Source organism: Thalia democratica, chromosome 4 (assembly GCF_965202585.1).
Source record: "Thalia democratica chromosome 4, ktThaDemo2.hap1.1, whole genome shotgun sequence".
Classification (NCBI taxonomy): domain Eukaryota; kingdom Metazoa; phylum Chordata; class Thaliacea; order Salpida; family Salpidae; genus Thalia; species Thalia democratica.
In genome coordinates this window covers 20307074-20331114 of record NC_139168.1, presented here as the reverse complement: position 1 = coordinate 20331114, position 24041 = coordinate 20307074, and the positions used below count along the sequence as shown (strand labels likewise).

The 24041-nt window shown below is 26.0% G+C and overlaps 1 protein-coding gene across 1 annotated transcript; it reads left to right on the top strand.

The window, feature by feature from the left end:
- The first annotated feature begins 6830 nt into the window (after nucleotides 1–6830).
- LOC145834590 (peptidylprolyl isomerase domain and WD repeat-containing protein 1-like) lies at nucleotides 6831–20106 on the top strand. The gene is made up of 14 exons (XM_082942060.1): nucleotides 6831–6987; nucleotides 10194–10337; nucleotides 11324–11408; nucleotides 12777–13035; nucleotides 13505–13745; nucleotides 15148–15213; nucleotides 15370–15443; nucleotides 16123–16244; nucleotides 17093–17229; nucleotides 17446–17530; nucleotides 17923–17974; nucleotides 18268–18399; nucleotides 19007–19159; nucleotides 19741–20106. The coding sequence occupies exons 1-14, from the start codon at nucleotides 6836–6838 to the stop codon at nucleotides 19893–19895; spliced, it is 1857 nt and encodes a 618-aa protein (XP_082798186.1). The 5' UTR covers nucleotides 6831–6835; the 3' UTR covers nucleotides 19896–20106.
- The last annotated feature ends 3935 nt before the right edge of the window (nucleotides 20107–24041 follow it).

The window sequence follows — 24041 nt, the reverse complement described above, 5'->3', positions numbered from 1 at the left end:
TTTGTTTTGTTTTCTATATAGTAATAGTTTATTTATGAAAATTTATTAAAAGAGATAATTGACCACTACTAAGAGTTATTAGAATTTGAGTTGTCAGAATTAGCCTAGCACCCATTTATTAAGTTTAATTTTAAAGATTAAAAACTTTAAAATTGTCTAACAAATACTTATAAACCTTGATGTAGGTTTAAAAAGCAATAAAACAAATAATTTGCATTAAATCAAGTAATACCGATGTTCGTAGAGTTTTTTTTATAGTAATTGATACTATTTTTAACGTAAGTAGCGAGAAAACTCATTGGTCAAAAATAAGCGCGCGAAAAACTAGTTTCCGTTGAAAACTCAAAAAAAATTGCCTCGGGTCGCCTCCAGCGTTATTTTCACCTTTTCGTCGTACAACGCCAATAATAAGATATTAATACAACTGTCAATCGGCCACCCTGATAGTAAGTTTAGATTTTCGCTCGAAACTACTTTTAGCAGTGATGATGTATTACAGTTTTAAAAGAAAAAGTTGATAATTTAAAACGGTTTGATAAATGGATATTTTTTTATACTTTCTCTTTAGTCATAAAAGTAAGACAATTCAAGCACTTTAAAAAATGAAATGAAATAAATTATCTTTAAACTATAACGGTTTACTAAAACTATCTAAGTCTTTTGATACTTTTTATTGTAATTACGTTTCAAACAAAATGCTTTTTTTTTGATCAGTCTAAATAAGATTGATGAAAACATGGGTTTAAAAGTTAATAAAAAGAGAGTAAGTAAACTTTTCTGTCTATGTGTTTAATTATGATAAACACCTTAACAGTTAACCAATTTAAAATTTATTTTTTTAAATATAATAAATCTATTCAGCATTTTTTTTCAAAGTTATAGCTTTTTGAAATATTTTTTACAGGATGGTGTATTTCTAAATATTTCAAGTTTTGTTAACAAATTCAAGCTTTTTTTTTATTACTCATTTTGCAATTAAAACACCTTAAGTGTTATTTTATGACCAAAATAAAACTCAACTTTTAGCAACTTAAACACACTTAGCAAACAAACTTTCTGCCATGTACTTACAACTGTGCAGCGTTGTTAAGTCACATCTGTATTAAACGTCTGTATTAAATAAAAATATTTAATAAAAATAAAAATCAACACTTAGCATCTCAAACACACTACCGTGTAATTGAAACTATGCAGCTTTGTTAAGTCACGTCTGTATTAAAGTTCATTAAGTGTAGTAGTCCGAAATAGACCCTTAAATTAGTTACCATGGCTACAATATGAGCACCTTAAAATTATTCACACCTGTAATAACTTGCTTAATCAATTTACCGGAACACAACTTGATTTATTAAATTTTCAGGAAGTTATTATAAACTTAGATAAGTATGATCGTTAAAGGGGCAAAAAATATGATTTACTTTGCAACTGTTTAAAGAAAACAAATAGTTTACGAACCATGTTAATGCAATACCAAATAATAAACCAAGAATAGTACATTAATATAGCATTTATTTACTTTTAATTTTATTTTAATGACTTTTTAGGAAGCCATCATGTTTCAAACATGACCATTAAAGATATTCAAAATATGATTTACCTTACAACCGTTTTATAAAGAAAAATGACTTAAAAACAATGTAAATTCAATACCAGATAATAAGCTAAAAAAAATAAATCAGAAATAACAAACTAAGATTACAATTGTACCACCCTACTAGTTAATATACGTTTGGTCAAAAATTTTAAAGATTACATATGTTTTATGTAAAAACATCAGTAAAGAACTATTTTAATTCTAATTTGCAATAAAATGACTTTTTTAAACGCATTAAGTTATTTTGAGCTTTGAGAGTAAAAATATACTGATTATTTTATGTAAACATGTTATCGGCTTAAAATTTGAATACAGTTTTGTTTTTAAACATCTAACCGTTTATAAAAAAAAAAGTTTATATGAATTTTTATGAAAATTTTTATACTATTATTTTTTTTAAAAAAACTTATTAATTTAAACATCAAAAAAAAATATTATCCTTTTAGGACCGGCTTTTAAATGAAAATAAACATTTAGGTTGCTTGTAAACACTAAATAGTTTATTGTTCCGAAATATTTTAACTCATTCCACGGTATAGCTTGGTAAATTTTAGAAAATACTAAAATTAGGTCAAAACAAAACAAAAAAAACAAGTTATATGTTGTTTTCGCAAAAAAATTGTTTAGTTTACATTTCAAACAAAAGCACTAAGTGTTTTCAAACTGCTTTTGAATCTTTTATAATTTATATCAAACAATACTTGCTCTTGATGAATTATATGCATTGCATACACTGTAACGTATTATGACAGATTAAAATGCTTTTAATTTCTTTGTTTATCATTTCAACTTAAATAGAATCGTCTGTATGGTACCTGGAATTTGAAAAAGAAAAAACCACCTAAAACAGTTTAATTTTTTTTATTTTAACAACAACTTCAATCAAGTAGTTTTATTAGCCTTCCTACGTAATAGTATATCTGGAAAATCTTCGGAAGTATAATCAAAAATTGACATGTAACTTAGAATAAACAATTTGCAAGCGTTTTTCGTATCAAAATTAAACTGCACTTATAATATTCTAATTATTTTTTAAAAACGTCAAATGAGTACTTGACGTTGTTGATCAGGTGTTAGACTTGTTATGAGGTCACAATGTAATTTTTTTTTGTACGTCAAATATTAGTACGTTTGACGATGTTTAGACTGTCAAATCATAGCATTAGTTTGAATACATATGCTGGTATTTAAAAACAATACTTTTGATAAGTCGGTATAAACTTTTGTAAGCTAGAACACTTTTTAATAAAGTTTTTCTTTTTTTTTTGTAATAACTTAAATTATTACTTATAAGATATTCTATAAACTTATTAACAACTACTAAACGTTAAGATATATTCCCACATTTGTGTGTTTATTTTTACTTTTTACTATAAAGATAGACTTTAAACAAACAACAAAAAAATACTGTTTTTTAAAAGTAACTTTCACGGTTTTCTAGTCTAGTTATACTTTTACTTTTGACGATCTGCTTAAAAAGAACACAAAACTTCATTACAATATTTTTTACTTCATTCATTAAAAAAATAATTTTTATATAAGGAAATATTATATTTTTTCATGTTTTCATACAGACAGATCAAACATAAAGGAATTGTTTGTAGATAACTTTTACTTATTAATAAAAAAGATTCAATTTTAAAAATACATATCTTCATTATAGTTATGTACAACAATAAAAACATGTTTTAAAAACAAGTTTTTATTGAAACCTGTTTTATTAAACAAAACTAAATTTTAAGATTTGTTCTATAAATATTTACATTAAAGATAACAATCGCAAAAATTACTGTTGTGTTATTGTGTCTTTTTTTTTGAATGTTAACACAATTTGCATAACTACGATTTCTCAAATTTCACAATTTATAACAAACTTTTGAATAGGTACACCTCTCTTTTCATTTGAATATGCTATATAAATTAAAAGTAATTACTTATGAACGTAATCCATTGAGCTGATTACTAAAAGTTGTTTTGAACTGTTTCAGAGACCCAAGCCTTATTCCGTCAAAAGTTAGTGGTCTAATAGTCTGAATGGAATGATCAAATGTAAAAATTTTGTTCACTTGATTAAGATTTTAAACTTTAGGATTGTCCTACACATTGTGAGTGTTTTACAATTTATTAACATCATTCTAATCAAAAATATAGGTTTTTTGATTGTAGCTGTAAATTTATCTTTTTTATAAAAATTAACGCTAGCTTATAAATGTGAGCTTAAAGTAGGGTTGAGTCTGTTTATATTTATTAAACGACAAAAAAGCGCTCAAAATGGACCTCGTGTAAGAATAACCTTTCGGTTATCGAGTTGCACACCACTTGGATGTCTTTTAATGTCTTGTCCAGGACAGTCGTGATGTATGACTAGGCTTTTTTTAACCAGGTCTTTAGACCATTTTCTCTTTTTTGTTTGTGTTCAATAAAATTATTTATTTAACTTATTTATCTAATAATAGTTTTACAATAAATGTATATTAGTTGTTTAAAAATCCAGATTTTTTTATTTTTGTTCTTGTTTCTAGGTTTTTACTACCAAGCTTCTTTAATTCAAGATATTACTGGGCTTTAGGTAAAATGTCAACACACATGCTTAAATTAACTGTCATACTTTTAAGAAAAAAAAACTCACAGTAAGATTTGAAAAAAAAACTTGAAAATCAAAAAAAAAGCTATTAAACGCGACAAATTGAAAAAAAATCACTATTTTAAACAAAAAAAAATAAAGTTTTTACATTTTCATGTTTTATAATTAAAATTAAAAAAATTGTTACAGTATATTTGCTTCAATTTCATTTTATTTAAAACATTTTCACCTTAAAATTAAACTGCACGCATTTTTTTTTCTTTTTGTATTAGAATGTCATCTAGATTACAAATTTAAATTTTAAGTTTATTAATTTTTTTTTTCTTATTCTTTGCTTTTTTATTACTAGTTGAGGTTATTTTAGATTAGTTTTGTCTCGTCCTTTAAAATGTAAAAGTCAAAGTATAATGATAAAACAAATGTTTTTGTGAATGTTGAATTTTTAATGTGTAAGATAGTGAAGCTAAAATTTAAATTTAAAATAAAAAACAAAATTTATGGCCTGGTGGCATAGGATCCAACTGATGTCTGAACTGAACAGTGCAAGATTGTAACTCAGTATTTTACACAAAAATAAAGCCTGTACTTTTATTAAGTCTGAAAGAAATTTATAAAATACCAGTGGTAACCTTGTACAGGTAATTTTAAGTAGTACATAAAAATTGTTATAAGTTTTTAGATTTTATAATTTTTGTAAAAGTTTCTGATAAAAGTTTTTGGACCAAAACTGTTATCAATATTTCAGTTGGGAAACTTTAAATTAACTAAATGTCTACTCACTTATTAATTTTTCTATAAATAAAGACATTCCTAGATTATTTTCAAGGAAATGAGAAAAAGTTTGAATTTTTAAAGTAATTTAGAAAAATTTTCATTCCAAAAGGGTCTTTTGTTTAATTTTGGAAATTTCTTTTTAGTGCTCAAAATAAATGTTTTTAAGGGACTATCTGTTAGAATTTTAAAACTATTGGTAAAAACTTAAAGGAGACTATTTTACTTAAATGGATATCTTATTTGTATTTTTGCTTAAACCTTCAAAAAAAACCTGTTGAATTGACACACCTGGATTTCTTATATGCAAGTTTTGTTTTAATTTTGTTTTTGATGGTAAAAAGTATCTAATAGTTATCAGGGAAATTTTCATGGAAACCTAGTGTTTTTAAATTCAAGCAAAATACCTGTAGTTTGATACTTTCTGAAAAAAACTTAAAATTTTAAACTTTTAACTATAAAATTTAGATAAATAGATAATATTTTTGAGTTATGGTTAACTTTAGGTGAGCACCAATATCAAAATGAAAATATAATACATTTGATGTCTTATTTAACCATAATTTAGGCTAAAAAAACGATACTTTATTTTAAACAAGCTATATTAATTCATAGAAAGAACTAAATTAATATATTATAGACTAAAATATTTAATCAATTTTATTCAACAATATCATAATCAATGTATATTATTGTATTGATATAATCACTTTATGTTGTAAAATAAAAGCAATAAAATGTTTTTGTTTATTAATTTATAATATACAAGTTTAATTTTATTCCTGTACTTTCAATAATAAAGCTTTAGCCTAACATTATGAAACACATTACAGAATACTTTCACTAACTTTATACTACTTAATACTTATTTAACTTAAGTTTAATTATTGATTATAAAAGGACAAAAAGCTTGTAATTTAAAGAACTTAAAAAAAATACTGACAAAGATTAAAAAAACCATTAGCCATGATGCTATGATAAAACTCTCAAAATAAGATCAATTTTTAAAAAACAAGATGGACTTCCTATGCTTATTCACCATAAAAATCAGCATTAAATGCTATTTTAAATATTTGATTCTTTTTTTAGGTCTAGCTAGTTGTCTTTTTTGTTACCCAGTTTATTTGATTTAAGTTTGAAAAGTTAACTTTTGTATAATATTAGTAGTTAGTAAATTAGTAAATAATGATTGTTTGAACTACCTGACTTTATTGTATACCTGGGGTAGGAGTTTGTTGTTTATATTTAAGAAATTTGGATTAATGAAAAAATCAGAATTAATGTTTTTTTGAATAAATTGTGTTTTAATTAAGCATTAAGTGTCAAAAGGAAATAATTTATACAAGTAAAACAAATTGTTATTTTATTATATACTTGGTATTTAAGCCATGATTTTTTTCACTATGTTATTATTATTTAAAGTTTTCAATAAGATTACAATCACACATCAGTTAGAAAAAGTAAGATGTTTAAAAGAGAATTCAAAATTAAAAAATAAAGTTCATTAAAAACTGTTCAATTTTTAGATCAGTACAAATAAAAAATATCAAAAAGAAGTCTATACAGCCATAATATTTTAAATTAAAAAAACTAGTTGATGATCATTTTCAATCAAGTTATAACCACACAAGTTAAAAAAAAATTCAAGATAAGCAGAACAATACTTGATGTTGAGTTTTTGAAGTACTAGTATTGTCCAATTAAATTGAAGTAATCAAAATAACTTTTTTAAAAAATAAATGATATGTCAAAAAGAAAGGCTCTTATGATCATATATCATAACTCATCAAAAAATGCTGCAATCTTTTGTTTAAAATTTTCATTCAAGTTGTTAGTTTATTAATTAGGTCATTACCAGAATAGTTTTTCCAGAACAAATAAATAAAATGTCAAAAAGAGAAGCTGAACAGGAGATTAAGGAAGAAGAAGAAGACGCAGGGGAATGGGTGGGACCAAAACCTGCTGAGGCCAAGAAGGCAAAAATTAAGTTCCTTGAGTTTGAAGAAGTTTACTTAGAAAACATGCCTAATAGTGAGAGGTGGGTGAAAGACTTTAATATTATTTTGATTCATTTAAACTAAATTTTAATGCTAATTTATTAAGCAGTGAAAACAAATTGAAATAGTTTGATTTTTATTATCAAATTAAGACTAGGTATTAGTTTTTACTACCTTTTGTTAATAAAATAAATCAAGTGGTCGTCTTAAGTTTTTGTAATTTTATACAATTTAGAATTCCAATACACTCAGAATAACTCAGGCTTGTATGGATATGGTATCACAGGCTAGTTTTTTTTTCATAAGAATTGTGTTTTTATTAAGTCTTTTGTTGTTATTTTCCTATTTTTAAGTAATTTGGCTTTTAAATTAAATGTAAATTTAAGTTTTTACCTCAAATATATGTTTTTAATTTTTTCATAAACTCAGGCTTAATGTAACTCAGGGTTATTCAGGCTTGCCACATGGTCAGGAAAAGTCAGGAATTTTTTTTTTAAATACAAAAGTCAGGAAAAAATGGGGGTTTTAAAAAAAAAGTCAGGAAAAGTCACAAAATTAAAAAAAAATCAAATTTCATCAGTTTAAATTTACAAAGCTCCTTATTTTCCAAATCCTTCAAATAATAAAAAATTAATCAAAAATTCTTTCAAGTCAGAATAAAATTGCAAAATTTTTCTAGAAATTTACAAAATTTTTCAACTTCCAATGCCTTCATCTGGTAAAAATTAATAAAACATCCTGTATAAAACTGCAAATTTTTTCTATTAACATATTGAACAACTACTCTATTTGAACAAGCTAGTATTGGCGATCTGAGACAAGGACACTTCCATATTGAATTGTGATATATAAACAAAAGTTTTCTTGTATTTCTTTAGTGATGTGATATCTCATGTAGCCTTTTTTGACATTGTACCGGAGTACCCAGCCTGTTGTTGCTTTTACGGATGAAGACATTTTGTGCTTGGTAATTAAATTGCTGTGCATCATTATGAAAGACGTGATAGTTACGTTGCTAAGCCTTAACCAGTTATTTAAAGTTGGATTGAATGATCAAGCTTCCCTAAAACCTGCCATTTATCTTGGTTGTGCTGCAACCAATTTGCTTGCAAATTTGAGGAAAAAAAGACCTAGTCTTAAATTTCAACAAATAATGTAGAGTATTTGTTAAAAAAGTGGTTAAAATCTCTTGAGCAAAATGGCTATTGGAAGTAGATTTGTAAAAAATATGTCATGCCTAAATCCGCACAGCCTTGAAAAATTAGAAGTCACAATTGTTGTTAAGCGGTTTGCCAACATTGTGCACTCCTTAACAAAGTAAAAAATGTGTTCCAAATCTAAAGTGATGCTAGCATTGAACAATTTAGAACTTTGGTAAACTGTCCAATGAATGCATTAAAGTTCAAAAGCTTCAAGCAAAGTGAAGATCATTTGGACCAATTCTATTTTGAAACATTGAAGGTTCCTGTCAAATATTATCACGGAAAGTTGTTGCAACCATTATTTGTGTTGCACAATGACTAGGCTGAGGTTGAATGAGAGTTTAGTATAAATAAAGCTCTGCTTGAAAACAGTATGACAGAAGAAACTATTACATCCAGAAGAGGAATTAAAGTTTATATGTATGTATACTAACTAGAACTGTATAAAGTTAGAAAATACAAGTATTTTGCTAATAGAGCTGTTTCTTGCAAATACATCAATCATACTCAAATGGTTTAAGTGATATAATGGGAGTTAGATAATTGAATTTATCAAAAAAACTGTTGTTTTTACCTGTATAAAGATAAGATTGAAAGCTTTATATAGTTTTAAGTTTTTGATTATGCATTTTAGAACAAGTTTAAATTAAGAATTTAGATTTAGAAAAATCATGAAAGTTTTACTATAAAGTCAGGAAAAGTCAGGAAATTTTTCTCAGCTTGATCTGTGGCAATCCTGGTTATTGGTCCCTCAGGTTGGAATTATTGCTTTGAAGAGTGGCACCTCTTACTGTTTGCAGGTGACTTGCAGTACTGGGTGAATAAAAGTTCTCACTTATAGAAAAATTAAAGTATAACAGTTTTAAACTAATTTTTGATATATATTTTGTATTTTATTTAAGTTTATTATGAATTAAATAGTATTTTAATAAATATGTTAACTAATGAGATCATTTATCATTGCCTACTTCTAATTTAGTTACTAAAAGTAATTTTTATGCTTTAAACTTATTAAACTGTTAAATTAAGTAAGTTTTTTACTTGTGTATCAACACTATCAAAGTATGTATGCTTTGATATGTTATGTAATTTTGAACTTGTTTTATGTTTTTAAGTAGTGTTTTATAAACAGTTCAAAGTTATATTGATAAAATAATTTTAGTTTAAGAAAAAATAAAAAAACAAATATACATTTTAATTTATAAAAAGATCAACAAATAAGCATCAGCTATAAAAAAATTAGATAACTATAATTTTAGCATTATAACTTAATTGTTATTAATTTGTAGCTAAATAATTTATGCCAACAGGACTCAAGGCATTTTTCTACAAAAGTCATTGGCTCTTATATAATAACTTAAATTTTTAACTGTTAATTATTTTTTGTAGACACAAAAAGCTAGCTTGATTTTTTTTATCTCAGGTCAGTTTTTTTGTTAGGCTTTAAATGAGTTTAAGTTGATTTACGTTTAAAATTTCTTCAACCCTGGCTTACATCAAGCAGTGTTTGTTTTAATTTTGAACATAACTCTGAACTCTATGTATGTGTAATTTATCAATACTTAGTTAATCTAATAACAAGTAAACAAGTAGAAAAACAATAGCTGTAAAGCTGTTTTAATTTATTTTTCAAAGTTCTTTCTTGGTTGACCTATTTTCAGATACAGAGTTATTTAAATATTGAAAAGCTATTTTATAGGCTAGTGAAATATTTGTCTTTAAGGAAACCATTGTTTTATTTGTTTATCACATATATAATTTTGTAGAGTAATGAATCTCATTGTACTATAAGAGTAAGTCAATTTAAAGCTTATCAATGTAATAAACACACAAGAAATATAAGTAAATTTTCATGATAAATTGTATTAAATAAATGGTTTAGAAACATATAAATTAAATAAAACAAACAATTTATTTAAACAGATACAAGAAAAGTTTCATACACTTACATGAATTCTAAAATTATGTTTTTCACATTTTTTTCCTTTATACAGCACAGTCAAAAACATTACATACATAACCTTGACAAATAAATATGCAAACAGATACGAGAAGAGCTTCATGCATCGGGACACCATCACTCACGTTTCTGTCACCAAGACGGAATTCATAATAACTTGCAGCATAGACGGTCACGTGAAGTTTTGGAAGAAGCAGGAGAGAGGCATTGAGTTCGTCAAGCACTACAGGTAATAAAACATTTGTTGCTTTTCTATTTAATTTCACAAATTATGGGCGTAGGGGGATCAACCTTGATTTTTACAAGTTGATCTTATTTTATGGAGTTTTATCTGAGCTATCAGACATTTTTAACCGCTTGAAAAAATTCAAAGTATTTTTTGAAATTTGAGCAGTCAAAGTCGGTGACCTTGATAGGTTCCTAATGGAAGGCGCAAACTAAAAACGCAAAGACCATTTCACTGAAAATCTATCTCCTCCTTTATTTTGTAAGTAATCTTCTTCAAATTTTCGCAAGAAGTGTATTATTAAATTGTAAAAAGATTGAATGAAGGATTTTTTTAAATTTTGAAAAATAAAATCTTTAATAAAAAAAAAAAAAAAATTTTTTATCTAAAATGTTTATTTTTAAAATTCCAACATTATCAAGAACTCTTTACAAAATTACAATATCTCAAAAGTCAACTAATATTTTTTAATTCTATAAAAACTGGTTTGTAGTTTGTACTTAAAGCTTTCATTCCTATAAGATCCAATGTTACTTTTAGTATAAAAAAAAATGTCGGACCTCCCTATGCCCTTATCTACTGATGAGTTTGTAAAGCACTACAGGCAAGCAAAACTGTTAGCAATATAGTTGTGGTACTTTTCTTTTTTGTTTTAATATCAAACACTTCAGGTAAAATTATAACAAAACTATTAACAGTAAGACTTGTTGCACTTATGTATTTAATTTTTATTTTTTAAACATCACAGATAAGCTTATAATAAAACTATTAATAATAACACTTGTGGTACTTTTTTTAATTTATTTTACAATTTAACGCCTGATTACAGGGCCTACATTGTTATTGAATTTACTTCTACTGAAATATAAAAGTCTTAAAAGAAAATTTTTACCAAACATGCAAAGTTGCTGTTAATACTTAATAGATCGTAATTGTTTTTTTAACATGTGAAGTAGTTTTGTATTTTAATTTACAATTTAACACCACAGGGCCCACATGAAGAAAATAAATTACATGGCTGTCAGCGGTTGTGGGAGTCTGATGGCAACCGTGTCAGATGATAAAACCATGAAGGTATATTTTGATTCTAAGTTGTTTTTATACACAGTTGTTTGAGTAATTACGAAAAAGTATTATAAACAATGTTAGTTATTTGTTGTAGACTACATTACTGTATCGGCGAGTGTCAGATGGTAAAACAATAAAGATTCATTTATAGAATTTTATTGAGTTTGTTTTATTCTACATGAGATTGTTATTGTGGTTGAGATAAATTTAATGTTGGTATATTTAATACTAATTGCATTTTTTTTGAATATTTGTATTCGAGCTTTCATATTTTAATTAAAAATATTTAAAAACGCAGACAAACTTTTAGTAACCATTTAAAAGTGGCTGCCCTGGTTTTTTATATTTAGTTTTGTGGTCTTGTTTCAACTTTTAGATAAAACTTGTAAATCAACTATGATTTAATTAAATTTTAGTTAGCCCTTAAAAGTTTTTTATGTGTGGTTTTATCTCATATAAGACATTGTAGATATTTTTGTTGAAATATGTTTTATTTACATTGTTATTAAACTGTGAAATAATTTTGGATGTAAGCGTTTGATATCTATTAAATATTTTATGACGATTTAGTTAAAGATATTAATTAGTATTTTACAATTGATATCTAGTTTTTAAACTGTTTTAATACAAAATGAAGCGTTCATTGTTCAAATCATAATAATTTATTTTAGTTTGAATGAAAGTATTAATTTATGATGATACTTCAAGTTTAAAGATAAAATACTTTATTTTAATATTAACTTTGTTTTGCACAAATTTTGTTTTTAATTTATGTTTAGTTAATAATTAAATTGTTATTTTTTTATTTTGAAACTGCTACAATTTTTAACTTAAAATTATGCATGTTCGGGCCATAAACTGACCAACTTGTTTTTTACAATTTTTTTGTTGAGTTTTATCACAACTACTAGACTCTTTTTTACCCATTATATTTATGGAAATAAATAAGTTTAAAGGAATCTTATACAAGGTGCAAATTGAGATATGATAAAAACATAAAACTTACGTTGAAAAGTTTGATAGTTTACCAATTAAGTTCATTGATTTATTTCAATGTTTATACACCCATAAATAGATATTTAAATCTAAACAACTTTGATGTCCAATCGTAAAACACGGTTACATATTAAAAAAATTGTTAGTTTAACAACTAACATTATTAACAAGTATTTTGTTTTCATCCACCAAACAGATATTGGATGTCATCAACTTTGACATGATCAACAAACTCAAAATTTGAAACTTTAACAAAGAAAAAAATTAAAGATAACATTTATAATTTTTCATTGAAGTTTCGAACGATAATAAAGATATATATATTTTGATAGCTTAAGAAAAAAAAAATATTTCTTTCAAAATTTTTTATTCAAACAGATATTCGATGTGATAAATTTCGACATGATCAACATGATAAAACTCCCTTTTGAACCCTCAATATGCGAATGGATATACTCACCAACATCCATACTCAACACGATAGCAGTGGTGCCCAGGTCTTCAGGCGATATTTACGTTTACGACGGGAAGGAGACCTCTGGTGTCGAATTAAAAGTGATCAAGAAGCATGCGAAAAACGTCGTGTGTTTGAAGTACTCGCCCAAATACAAGATGGCCGTTTCCATATGCGAACAAGGTTGGTTGTGTTTTATGTTTTAAGATAAATAAACTGACCAAAAAAAAAGCAACTGATATGTATACGTATTTTCAATTTTTTTTTTTCAACTACATTATTAGTGCTAATTTAAATATTTATACATAATATAGAACTAAGTATTTCATCAAAAAGGACTTAAACCATTTTAATCAATCTTGTTTTTAACTTGGCTTGAGTTTTTCTTTTGATTTAAATGACCTTCTAACAATTAAAAAAAACCCATTGTGTGTTTTTTATAAACAGGTACATTAATTTTACGAGTAGTTTGTTGTTTTTTTAACATTGTGTTAAGTAGAAGTTAAACTTTATCCAACCAAAACCAGGCATAATTGAATCTTTTCAACAGCCTATAAAAATTCATTTGATTTGTTTTTAGTTGCAAATCTGTTTTACACAAAGTTTTTTTCTTAGGTATTGTAAAAAAAAGTAACATATTTAAAAAACCCAGGCATGATTGAGTACTGGCACGGTACCGAACACGACTACAAGTTTCCATCCACGATCACCAAGTTCACCATGAAGTCGCAAACTGACTTGTACAAATTACTAGAACTTCAAACTCACGCTGTGTCTCTTCAGGTGTGCGACAAAAGCGGAAAGTTTGCACTGCTGACCAACAACAAGAAGATACTGGTGTACCATTTGCTGAGCGGGAAATTGTCGAGAGTGTATGACGAAAGCATTAAGAGGTTTGTTTTGAATGATTTAATAGCTAGTTATTTTGTATATTTGTTTTTTTAATTATTGTTTTTACATTTGAACTGTTTGTTTCATGATAGTTTTTTTTATTAGATTATTTTGTAGTGTATGTTTTGGAATTTACAACTTATTGTATCTATTTAAGAAATTAACTCTAGAATTTACTTGCTTTGCTTTCTAAGGTTTATTAAGACAATAAGATTAAGCTAAAATTTTGTGTTTATATATTTTCCGAAGGTTTAAAGTTTAAAAGCTGTAATTAAAATTATTGTTATTGTAGTATTCAGAACTAGGGATGAGAAAGTTATCTATACAAAGATTGCACATCTGGCACTACCCTAATGACTCATATCATGCCACGAGGTCAGGAAATCAGGAAAAGTCAGGAAAAACTAAAAAGATGACAAAAGTCGGGAAAAAATAGGGGTTTTTGAAAAAAAAATCAGGAAATTTACAAAATAAAAAAAAGTCAGATTTTGTCAGTTTAAACTTACAAAACTCCTTATTTTCCAAAGCATTCAAATGGTGAAGAATTAATTAAAAACCTTTAAAGTCAGAAAAAAGTTACAAAATTTTCCTAAAAATTTACAAAACTAATTAATTTCCAGTACCTTTATCTGGTATAAATTAATAAGATGTCCTTTATAAAACTGCAATTTTTTTCTATTAACATATCGAACAAGTACCCTACTTAAACAAGCAGTTTTTGTAGGCTTTTTAGTATTGATGACCTGTAACAAGGACACTTCTATAGTGAAACTGTGATATATACACATAAGTTTATCTAGCAAAATTTTAAAATCAAAGTGTTTTTTGTTTAAGTAAATAATTGAGTTCTTTATAATTTAAGCAGTTAGTTTAGTATTTTATGTAACAAGTTGATGTGTATACTTTACCTCTTGATAATTTTTCAAAAGTCGTATAAATTTGTAAAATAAGTTATAAGAGAGGTATTTATCACACACAGATGGTTCAAGTGATGTAATGGAAGTTCGATGATTGAATTTAGCAAAAAAACTGTTGTTTTAACCTGTATTAAAATTAGATTGAAAACTTTATATGTGTCAATTGTTAGATTGTGTATCTTAGAAAAAGTTTAAATTAAGAGTTTGATTTAGAAAAGTCAGGAAAAATTTAGCAAAAAGTCAGGAAATTTTTCTCAGATTGATCTGTGGCAACCCTGTCATATGCAATGATGTATGCATTGTACCAGGTATATTTCAAAGTACAGTGGCATTTAAAACATTTTTTTTAGTTATACAGCTACAGTGGTATATTTGAAAACACTTCTATTGTTTATAATGTTTAATTCAGGTACAATGAAATGTACACCAACAAATATTTTACACATTGTATGAGATTTACATAAAGTTTATTATTAATATTTTTCAGGTACAACGACATGCACACCAGTAAACAAACCAACAGGCAGCTAGCAGACATGGAGTTTGGAAGAAGGTTAGATTTCAAAGCTATTAAAAAGCTGTATTACCATAAATAATTGTGTACATGATTATAATAAAGATTTACCTTAAATACAAAACTATGTATATATTTTTGCGTGGTAATATTTTGTATGTTTAGTTTTAATAATTTTTTTTTTTTTGGTCGCAGAGTGGCGCTAGAGAAAGAAGTTCAGAAGGACGCCGAATCACTCAAGCAGAACAATTTGCTGTTCGACGAAAGCGGTTGGTAATAAAAAATATTAATTAAATGTTATTTAAAAACTAGGGGTATTAGTTGTTCAACTTTTGTTTTTTATGAAAGAAGTGAGTGCTAATTTTTGTTCAATTAGTACGAATAATCTTTCAAGCAAAACGGTTGGTGTTTGTTTGCTATATACAGAGTTGCCACTTTACCTGGAAAAACCTGGAATTTAAAACAGTATTACATGTTAAGTAGTAATATTTCAATTTGATACAAAAAATCCTATCATAAAGATGAAAAAAAGTGTCATCATCAAAAAAATTTTTATTAAAAAACACATTTAAAGTAGCTTAATAGTATCTTTTCAATTTTTTATACTATTTAACACACTTTCTTACCTTAAACTAAAAATAGACCCAAAAATGTATACTTTAAAAAACCTGGAGGAAATTTGAAAACCTGGAAAAAAAAAATGAAAAAACGAGAGGCAACCTTGTATATATTATAGCGAAATGTGTATTGAACACCACTTGTCATATATAAATATGTATAACTTAATGAAGTGATATTAAAACAATACGCATATACCAATGATTTAAGTGTAACCATTAAAGCTGTTTCATGAGAGTAGTTAAAAGAAGTAAAGTAACAAAAGTTAACTTCAGTTGTAGAAATGTCAACTTGCTTTTAGTTTACTTTTTTTGATGCAATTTTTCACAGGTAACTTCCTAGTATACTCCACGATGTTGGGAATCAAATTAATAAACTTAAAAACAAACCAAACTTGCAAAACCGTTGGAAAAATGGAAAACTTGAGGTTTCTCAACGTAGCTATGTTCCAGGTTTGTGGAATAACATGTAGTAAATAAAATCATCAATTGTTTTCAAAGCAGTATTATGTATCTTGTTTTATGTCTGTTATATACCAAATTCCTAAGTAGACTTGATGTAGCCCTTTATTTACAAAGTTTAAAACTATATTAACTCATCCCTCTATACTGAAAAACAAACAGCACCAATACTAATGCTTAAAATCAGTCCTCTCTTTTGTTTAAGAAGACTGTTAAATACTAATAATTAACCAAGTTTGAGAACTAATAGAAATAGTTTGAATTCCTGCCAACCAATTATTCAATAAAAATATCTATGTGTATTTAAATTGTATATAGTACTAAATACCGTCACTAAGATGGATATAACTTAGTGGATATAAGCATCATAACTATTCAAAATGTAAAGTTAATCGTTTGCTAATAATCGTTTAACGACGGTATAGTCTTATGAATTCGTATTTATTCAACTTTCATGTGAGTGGTTTACATTTTGATTAATTGTTTTATTTTGTATTTTACTTTACTTTATTATAACTTAGATTTAATAATTACATATACTTAATAGTTTTATGAAATTAAAGTTTAAAGTTATATATGGTTTCTATTATCAATCATTAATGTACAAAAGTATATAGTATTTATTCTTGTTTTTTATAAACACAAATTTCAGCCTACTTTGGCTCCCCACTCTTTCTTTACAGTATTTTTTTAACAGCTCCGTTGAAGTGTGTTAACTTGTTAGCACACAGAAACATGAGTTAGTTTAATAATGATAGAGTACTGGTTAAATTTGTTATCATTATAAGCATCATAAAAATATATACAACACATACACTAACCAGTTTTCACTTACACAGGGGTCAATACAGAAAATGAAGCAGAAGCTAACGATAGAAATGGCATCGGCGGACAATCCGGCATTGAAGCCAGCTCTACCAGATCCCATGATATTTGCAACCGCCTTCAAAAAGAAGAGATTCTACCTGTTTTCAAGGTCTGTTGATTATCATTGTACTTGATTTTAATTCGTATTTTGCAGTTACTCTTTGTGATCATTTTAATTATGTATTTGAAAAAAGGAATTTTACCAGTTTTCAAGATATTATAGTAATTTTTATGGTATATTGTTTAAAATAGTTTTTTTTTATGGTATTTTGTACTTCTCTTAAGATATAACTAATTTATACTAATATATGTAATAAATAAACAGATTTACACCAGAAGACATTGGTAATGTCGACAGAGACGTATTCAACGAAAGACCCACTAAAGAGGAAATTATGGCCAGCACCCAAGTTTGTATTGTTGCTTGATTTTCATTACGTGCAAGGTTTATTTTGTACTTCAGAAATGTTTTGTGCTGGTCTCAATTTATACTCTCGCGTTATAAATGCTTGATACAGTAAACTCAAATAACAAGCTTTCTAAAATGTTTTTACTAGTTTGTAGTCTTTACTACGCAAACTTCAAAAACGCTTTCCACTGATCATGGAAAACTAACTTTAATGTTTTGAATTTAAGATTTTATACTTACAAAGCTTCATGTGTATTTACATAAGATAAAAGTATACATGTATATGGACAGGTAAAGTATTAAAGTTATTGTATAAGAGTATATTTATTTTTTTAATAGTTATACTCTAACTAGTTTACCAACTAATATTTAAATTCAAACACATTTTCGCAGGTTGAAACAGAAAAGAAAATATCAAATGCAGCTATCTTACACACGTCATTAGGTACTTATTATAAAAAATTTTAAATATAGTTAAAATTATAAAGTTTGTTTGGTGAAGTATAGTTAATAAAAAAAACTTATCAAGTAATCGCAAAATTTTTAATGGTATATTATTGAACAATAAATCGAGTGTTCCTTACAATAATTAGTAATAGTACAATAGTTTTCGAGCAAATTAGTGTCAGTATTAACCAAACTTAACAACACAATTAATAACATTAATTTTTATGTTTTTTTTGTTAATTTTTATTTATAAACACACAATAACAATAAAAAATACCAACGTATTTTTAGGAGACATCCACCTGAAGTTACATTGCAATGAAGCACCGAAGACAGTTGAAAATTTCTGCGTCCACAGTAGGAACAATTACTACAACAGAAACATATTTCACAGGGTCATTAAAGACTTCATGATACAAACTGGTTTGTTTTACATAAGCTATTTTATTTTGCTTAAAATTTGTGATTATAGCTGATAAGTATTAATTTTATCCTTTTATATCACAAACACACTTTAAATTAGTAAATCATGCTCATAGATAGTTGTAATCAGTTATTTCTTTTAAAAACTACATAAGCTTTTGTTTCAACTGTCAAAGTTTTTGTGTAGTATCTGCAGGTATAAATGGAATTTAATTATTTAACGCCTAATATTTAAACTAGAGTCTATCAAGCTTTTAGTGGTATCTGTAATATATGTCTATATTTTTTAAAGCAATGTTTTCTATGCACCTCTTAAAAAAAAATTAAACTGTTTTAAATTCAAAAAAAAAAAAAACAAAAAAAAATTATTTTAGAATATGATCATTGTACATTTTGAAACTTATTTAAAAAAAAAAAAAAGCATAACAACAAACATGTTCCCTAAAAACGTTGACCCGCAAAATAATATTTAAATTGCCTAACAAAAGACTCCCATACATTTCCGAAAGTTTTTATACTAAATAAAACCAATTCACCCATTTGTTTTGACATTTTTTACCTTAACAATAACACACCACCCTAACAACCAACTTTTCCCTAACAACAGGTGACCCGCTAGGAACTGGGGTTGGTGGCGAGTCGATTTGGGGAGGAACTTTCGAGGACGAATTCCACCCCAATTTGAAGCACGATCGACCCTATGTGCTGTCAATGGCTAATGCTGGAAAGAACACCAATGGAAGCCAGTTCTTTATTACTGGTTGGTTTTTGTTATTGTTATTATTAGTTGGCATACTTGTACTAAAAATTAAATGTAAATTATTGTTATTACTTATTTTAAGAAGTGTTTTAGAATCTCTTAAAACTTACGAAGTTTCCCTGTGCCAAAATAATAGCACAGTTTTAGGATGGTTGTTGTTGTTGCATATTAATAAAACTAATTACTTTAATTTATATTACCTGTATACACAGTATAATACAGATATATTTTGTTTTTGTAATCTGTATAAACGGTAAAAAGTTGTTATGCTAGAAGTATTCAGCTTCTGGACATTTAAATTTCATATAAAATATATACACCTATGTTTATTTCATTTAAAGTACTAAACTTGGTACATAAGTAAGTTCATTAAAAGTGATATATTGAACCGACTAAAAGTTTGAAATTATTATATGTAGTTGAATCCATGTTATATATAACAAATTGTATTTGATATTTTAATAAAATAAGCAAACAGTATAACTTTTATTAGCCAACAGTTTAATTTTTATTATGCAGTTTATAATTACCTTCGACGTGGTAATAAAATAAACAAACAAACAATAATTATTAACCAACAGTCGCACCATGTCAATGGTTGGACAACAAGCACACAATATTCGGGGTGGTAAGCAGTGGTATGGACGTTGTTAACCAGATAGCAGAAGCCAAAACACATCCCAAAACAGACCAGCCCTACGACGATATCAGCATCATCAATATCACTATTAAGTAGCTGATATCAGTATCATTAATATTACTATTAAGCAGAAATATTTCTATTAAGTAGTTAATAAAATTAGTATTATTTTTTATGACAAAATCACTATTATTAATTTAAAGATTTAGTAAGTAAATGTGAATATATGATTAATGTCACTTCTAATAACAGTTGTATTTTAAGATTTAAAAAAAGCTTAGTTCGATGTATCCATTTTAAACTTATTCTTGACGTTTTATTTTTCAATAACTAATAAAAAAAAATAATTTGAAGTTAAATAAATTAAATATTTTATACAAGTTCATTGTTTAAGTTAATATTTCTTCCGACAACATTTTTTAAGTTCCTTCAAAAAAAATATTTAGCTTTTGATATATTATTATTTCTAAGATGTTATATTGCTTAATAAAAGAGCAACTCATCTTAGATTTATGGTTAAAGTTTACTTTTTTTTGCGAAATATTGTTACTAAGTACAGTATTTTTTTTTACTTTTTATATACTATAAGATTTTTCTGTTTTTATGTACATGTTAGGAAAATATTCAATTTTTACTCCTAATACTTGTTTTTGATATAATTTTTTTTCTGACTTTTTTCTAAATAGTTAGAACTAAAAAATAAATTTACAACATTTTGTACAAAAAACGAAATAGTTTAATGGCATATTAAGTAGTACTTTTGTATTTGTTTGCTATTTAGAAAAATATGTTAAGATAAAAAATAGCAACTATATCAAGATTTAAATATAAACAAGAATTGTAATTTGAAAATAAATAAGTCAATATAACTACCAAATACAAGTAATTCGTCATTTTTTTTACAAATTATATTTTTTAAAGTGTTAAAAGAAGAAAAGTAATTTTTAATTTTTTTAAATCTTAATTTTATTCTAATCAAACAAAATATTTTAAAAATAGTATATCTAATAATAAGTACTTGCCAGTCGAAAATTTTACACTCTAAAAAACACATCATTTATAAAAAACAACAAACAAGTTTGTATTGTTCAAACTTGAAACAAAGTTAGTCATTTAATAGGCTAAATTTAGTCAACCATTTATTTGTAATATAAAGCAAGAATTAAAGATTTATGTTGGTTGATTTAAGTTAAACTTATTTTGTACAAAAAAAAGTTTATTTGAAAAATAAATTTACAAAAGTTGAATTTTTTAAATAAATAGCTTTCTAATTATAAATAAAAATTGTCAAATATATATGAATAATTATACTTATCATTTTCGGCAATACAATGACCCACACTTTTGAAATTGTTAAAATTAAACATAATTTTTTGGTAGATTCTGTTTACCCTATTAAGTATCTAGCAAAAAAAGTTTGAATGTACAATTATCAGGGAACCTTAAACTAGATATACTTAAGTTTGTAAAAAATGAAGAGTCAAAAATAAGGTCAATTATGAAAATGAGTTTTTGGAAAGCATGCTATAGAGCAGATTTTCCAATAGGTCCTTTTGAAGAAATAAAAAAGCTTTGTCCCTCTCAATGCTAAACACGCCTAAGACCTTTTTTTTGCTCTTCACCGTCAACTTAAGAATATCTAATGTAAGTTTCAAATTATGGCCCCTAAAGTTCTTAAATATCCCCAAAAAGGGTTTTGTCTGTTTGAAAACCCTACTTTAGAGAGTCTAACTTAAGTGAAAAATAAAATACTTTCATTTCTATGAATCCCTTGTGATCAAAACTACGCTTTATTTGCTGTGGTTTTGAGACAAAACCTTAAAAGGCTTTCTTGCAATTCAAGTTGAACTTAAATTAGCTTTGCAAAAAAAAAAGACACACTTTAACAAATTAAGTTATGCTTATTTGTAACTAAGGATATTTATTATATATCAGTACTCAAAATGTTTAACTATGATTTTTATTACGCTTTACAAAAAAAATGTGCAAAAGAAAAGTATTTATTATACTGTTTATTGTGCACTGTTTGACTAAGGCATCAAAACCAGAGCCACTTAAACAGAACACATAATGAGAAAAAATAAAATGCATAATATTCACCATAAAAATAAACATTAAACAAAGTTAAAATTACTAAAATCTCATTAAAAAGTTTCAACTTTTTTGCTTGATATAAAAGGCGATAACTGAGTACACACAAACACATTTGTACAAAATCAATAAAAGTAAATTAATAAACAGTTTGGGGGGAGGCGTAGGGAAATAAAACTAATTAATATTACAAATAGAAAAATGATGAAACCACTACTTAACTTAGACGGGATAAATGTTATAAAAGTTTTATTTATTTTTCTTTATTGTTTTTGTGGAAAGTTACTGATATTTACACAATTTAAAATAAGTATTTTTACTTATAAGCAAAAATTTTCCACCCTCTCACACGATTATACATCCTGTGGTAACTTGTTCCACATAGTCTTTGCTCTGTGAAAAAAATTAACTTTGCCACTGACTGTTGTTGTAATAGTGTTCACATTTTATTTTCTATTATTTCCTCTTAAATGATAGTTATTATGTGAAAAACTGAAAACTTGACTTAAAAAACTTATTACCTATAATAACATGATAAAACGTAAATAAACAAAATTCCCATCTTCTATTATCTAAAGATTTCAATCCAAGTTTAACCAATCTATCATTATATGATGTATTGGATATGTTACAACGGCTAAATATCAAACAATCAAAATTTCTTTGCACAGACTCAATTTTGTTAATTTTTTTTTAAATAGGGTGACCAAATTTGTTTATTGTATACAAGCTAATGACGAACGTCTATTTTAAATAGTTTTGTCAGAATAGTAGCTAAATTTGTTCTAAAACTTTTTGATATTTGATAGAATGAAACTTGTGCAACATTATATAGATAATTTATGTGTAGATCCATTTTAAATATTCTGATACATATATCCCTGAGTCCTCAAAAACTTTAACTGTTGGTATCTTAGTGTTATTGATTAATGGGTCAGCCGGGTCAAATGGTTTGTTTTTCTTAAATGTCAGAATTTTACATTTTTAAGGACTTAAACCGCGTTTTCTTGTTTTTAACCATTTGTAGATATTATCTAGAATTAAAGATAGATAGTAATAATATATTTGACTCACTAAAAACTTTTGTATCATCTGCAAATAGACTCAAGTTACTTATAATACCAAAGTTTGAACTAATATCGTTAATGTAAACTTAAAAAACAATTACACTACTTTGTGGTACTCTACTATATATCAATAACTGGTCTGAGAGCGGGTCATTAATAACCACTTTTTGTCACCCAATTAAAAAACTATTGAACCATTCACTAAGGATTCATGTAGTCCATACTGACTCAATGTTTTTAACAATCGTTTGTGTGATACTGAATCAAAAGCTTTTTAAATATCAGTGTAAACTACTTTGATATACTCGTTTTTGAGATAAGGAACTATCCATGAGTGTAAGCATGTTAATAGTTGAATTTTTTGACGAGCGGTTAGGAACAAAACCAAATTTTTTATCACATAGTAAATTAAAGTCAAAAAAAATAATATTTTACAGATACAATTTGTTCTAAATTCGAAAAAATCCTCTAGTTAAAAATATTGGCCTATAGTTTAATGCGTAGAGTTTGTTATTTTCCTTATAGACTGGAATGACAAAATACATTTGTAATTGTTTTGGTAATTCAGCTAATTCTATAGAGCAATTGAAAATCAATGAGAGTAGAAAAATGTTCGATGGAACTTCATTCTTAAAAAATAGGTCGAGGTATTTTCTGGGCTGTAATGATTTTATATTTTAGGTGGTCAACTGAATTTTTAATGCCTTATTAAGTTATAAAAAATTAGCATTTTACTACAGTGTTTTAAGCTATTTTAAAACTTTAGTGGTTATCTTTATTTTTAAAAACTTTCTGAAAACTTCTGTTAAAAAGTGAGGCTATTTCAAAATCTGAGGTTACTGTTTTATTTTTACTATTGTCGTATAAAAAAGTATTCAAGAATTTTTGTCTTAGTCTACCATTTATGACCATGTTTGTATTATAAAGAGATTATAAAAATTTTTTTTAGAAGTTAAACATCGAAAATTTAAAAATTGGTAATTTCGTGTAGAAAAGTAAGTGTCTCATTTAATCAATATTAAATTCAAACTTCCTCAAAAAATTTATCAACAAAGTTTAAATTTTGGTTTTACACTTTCTTTAA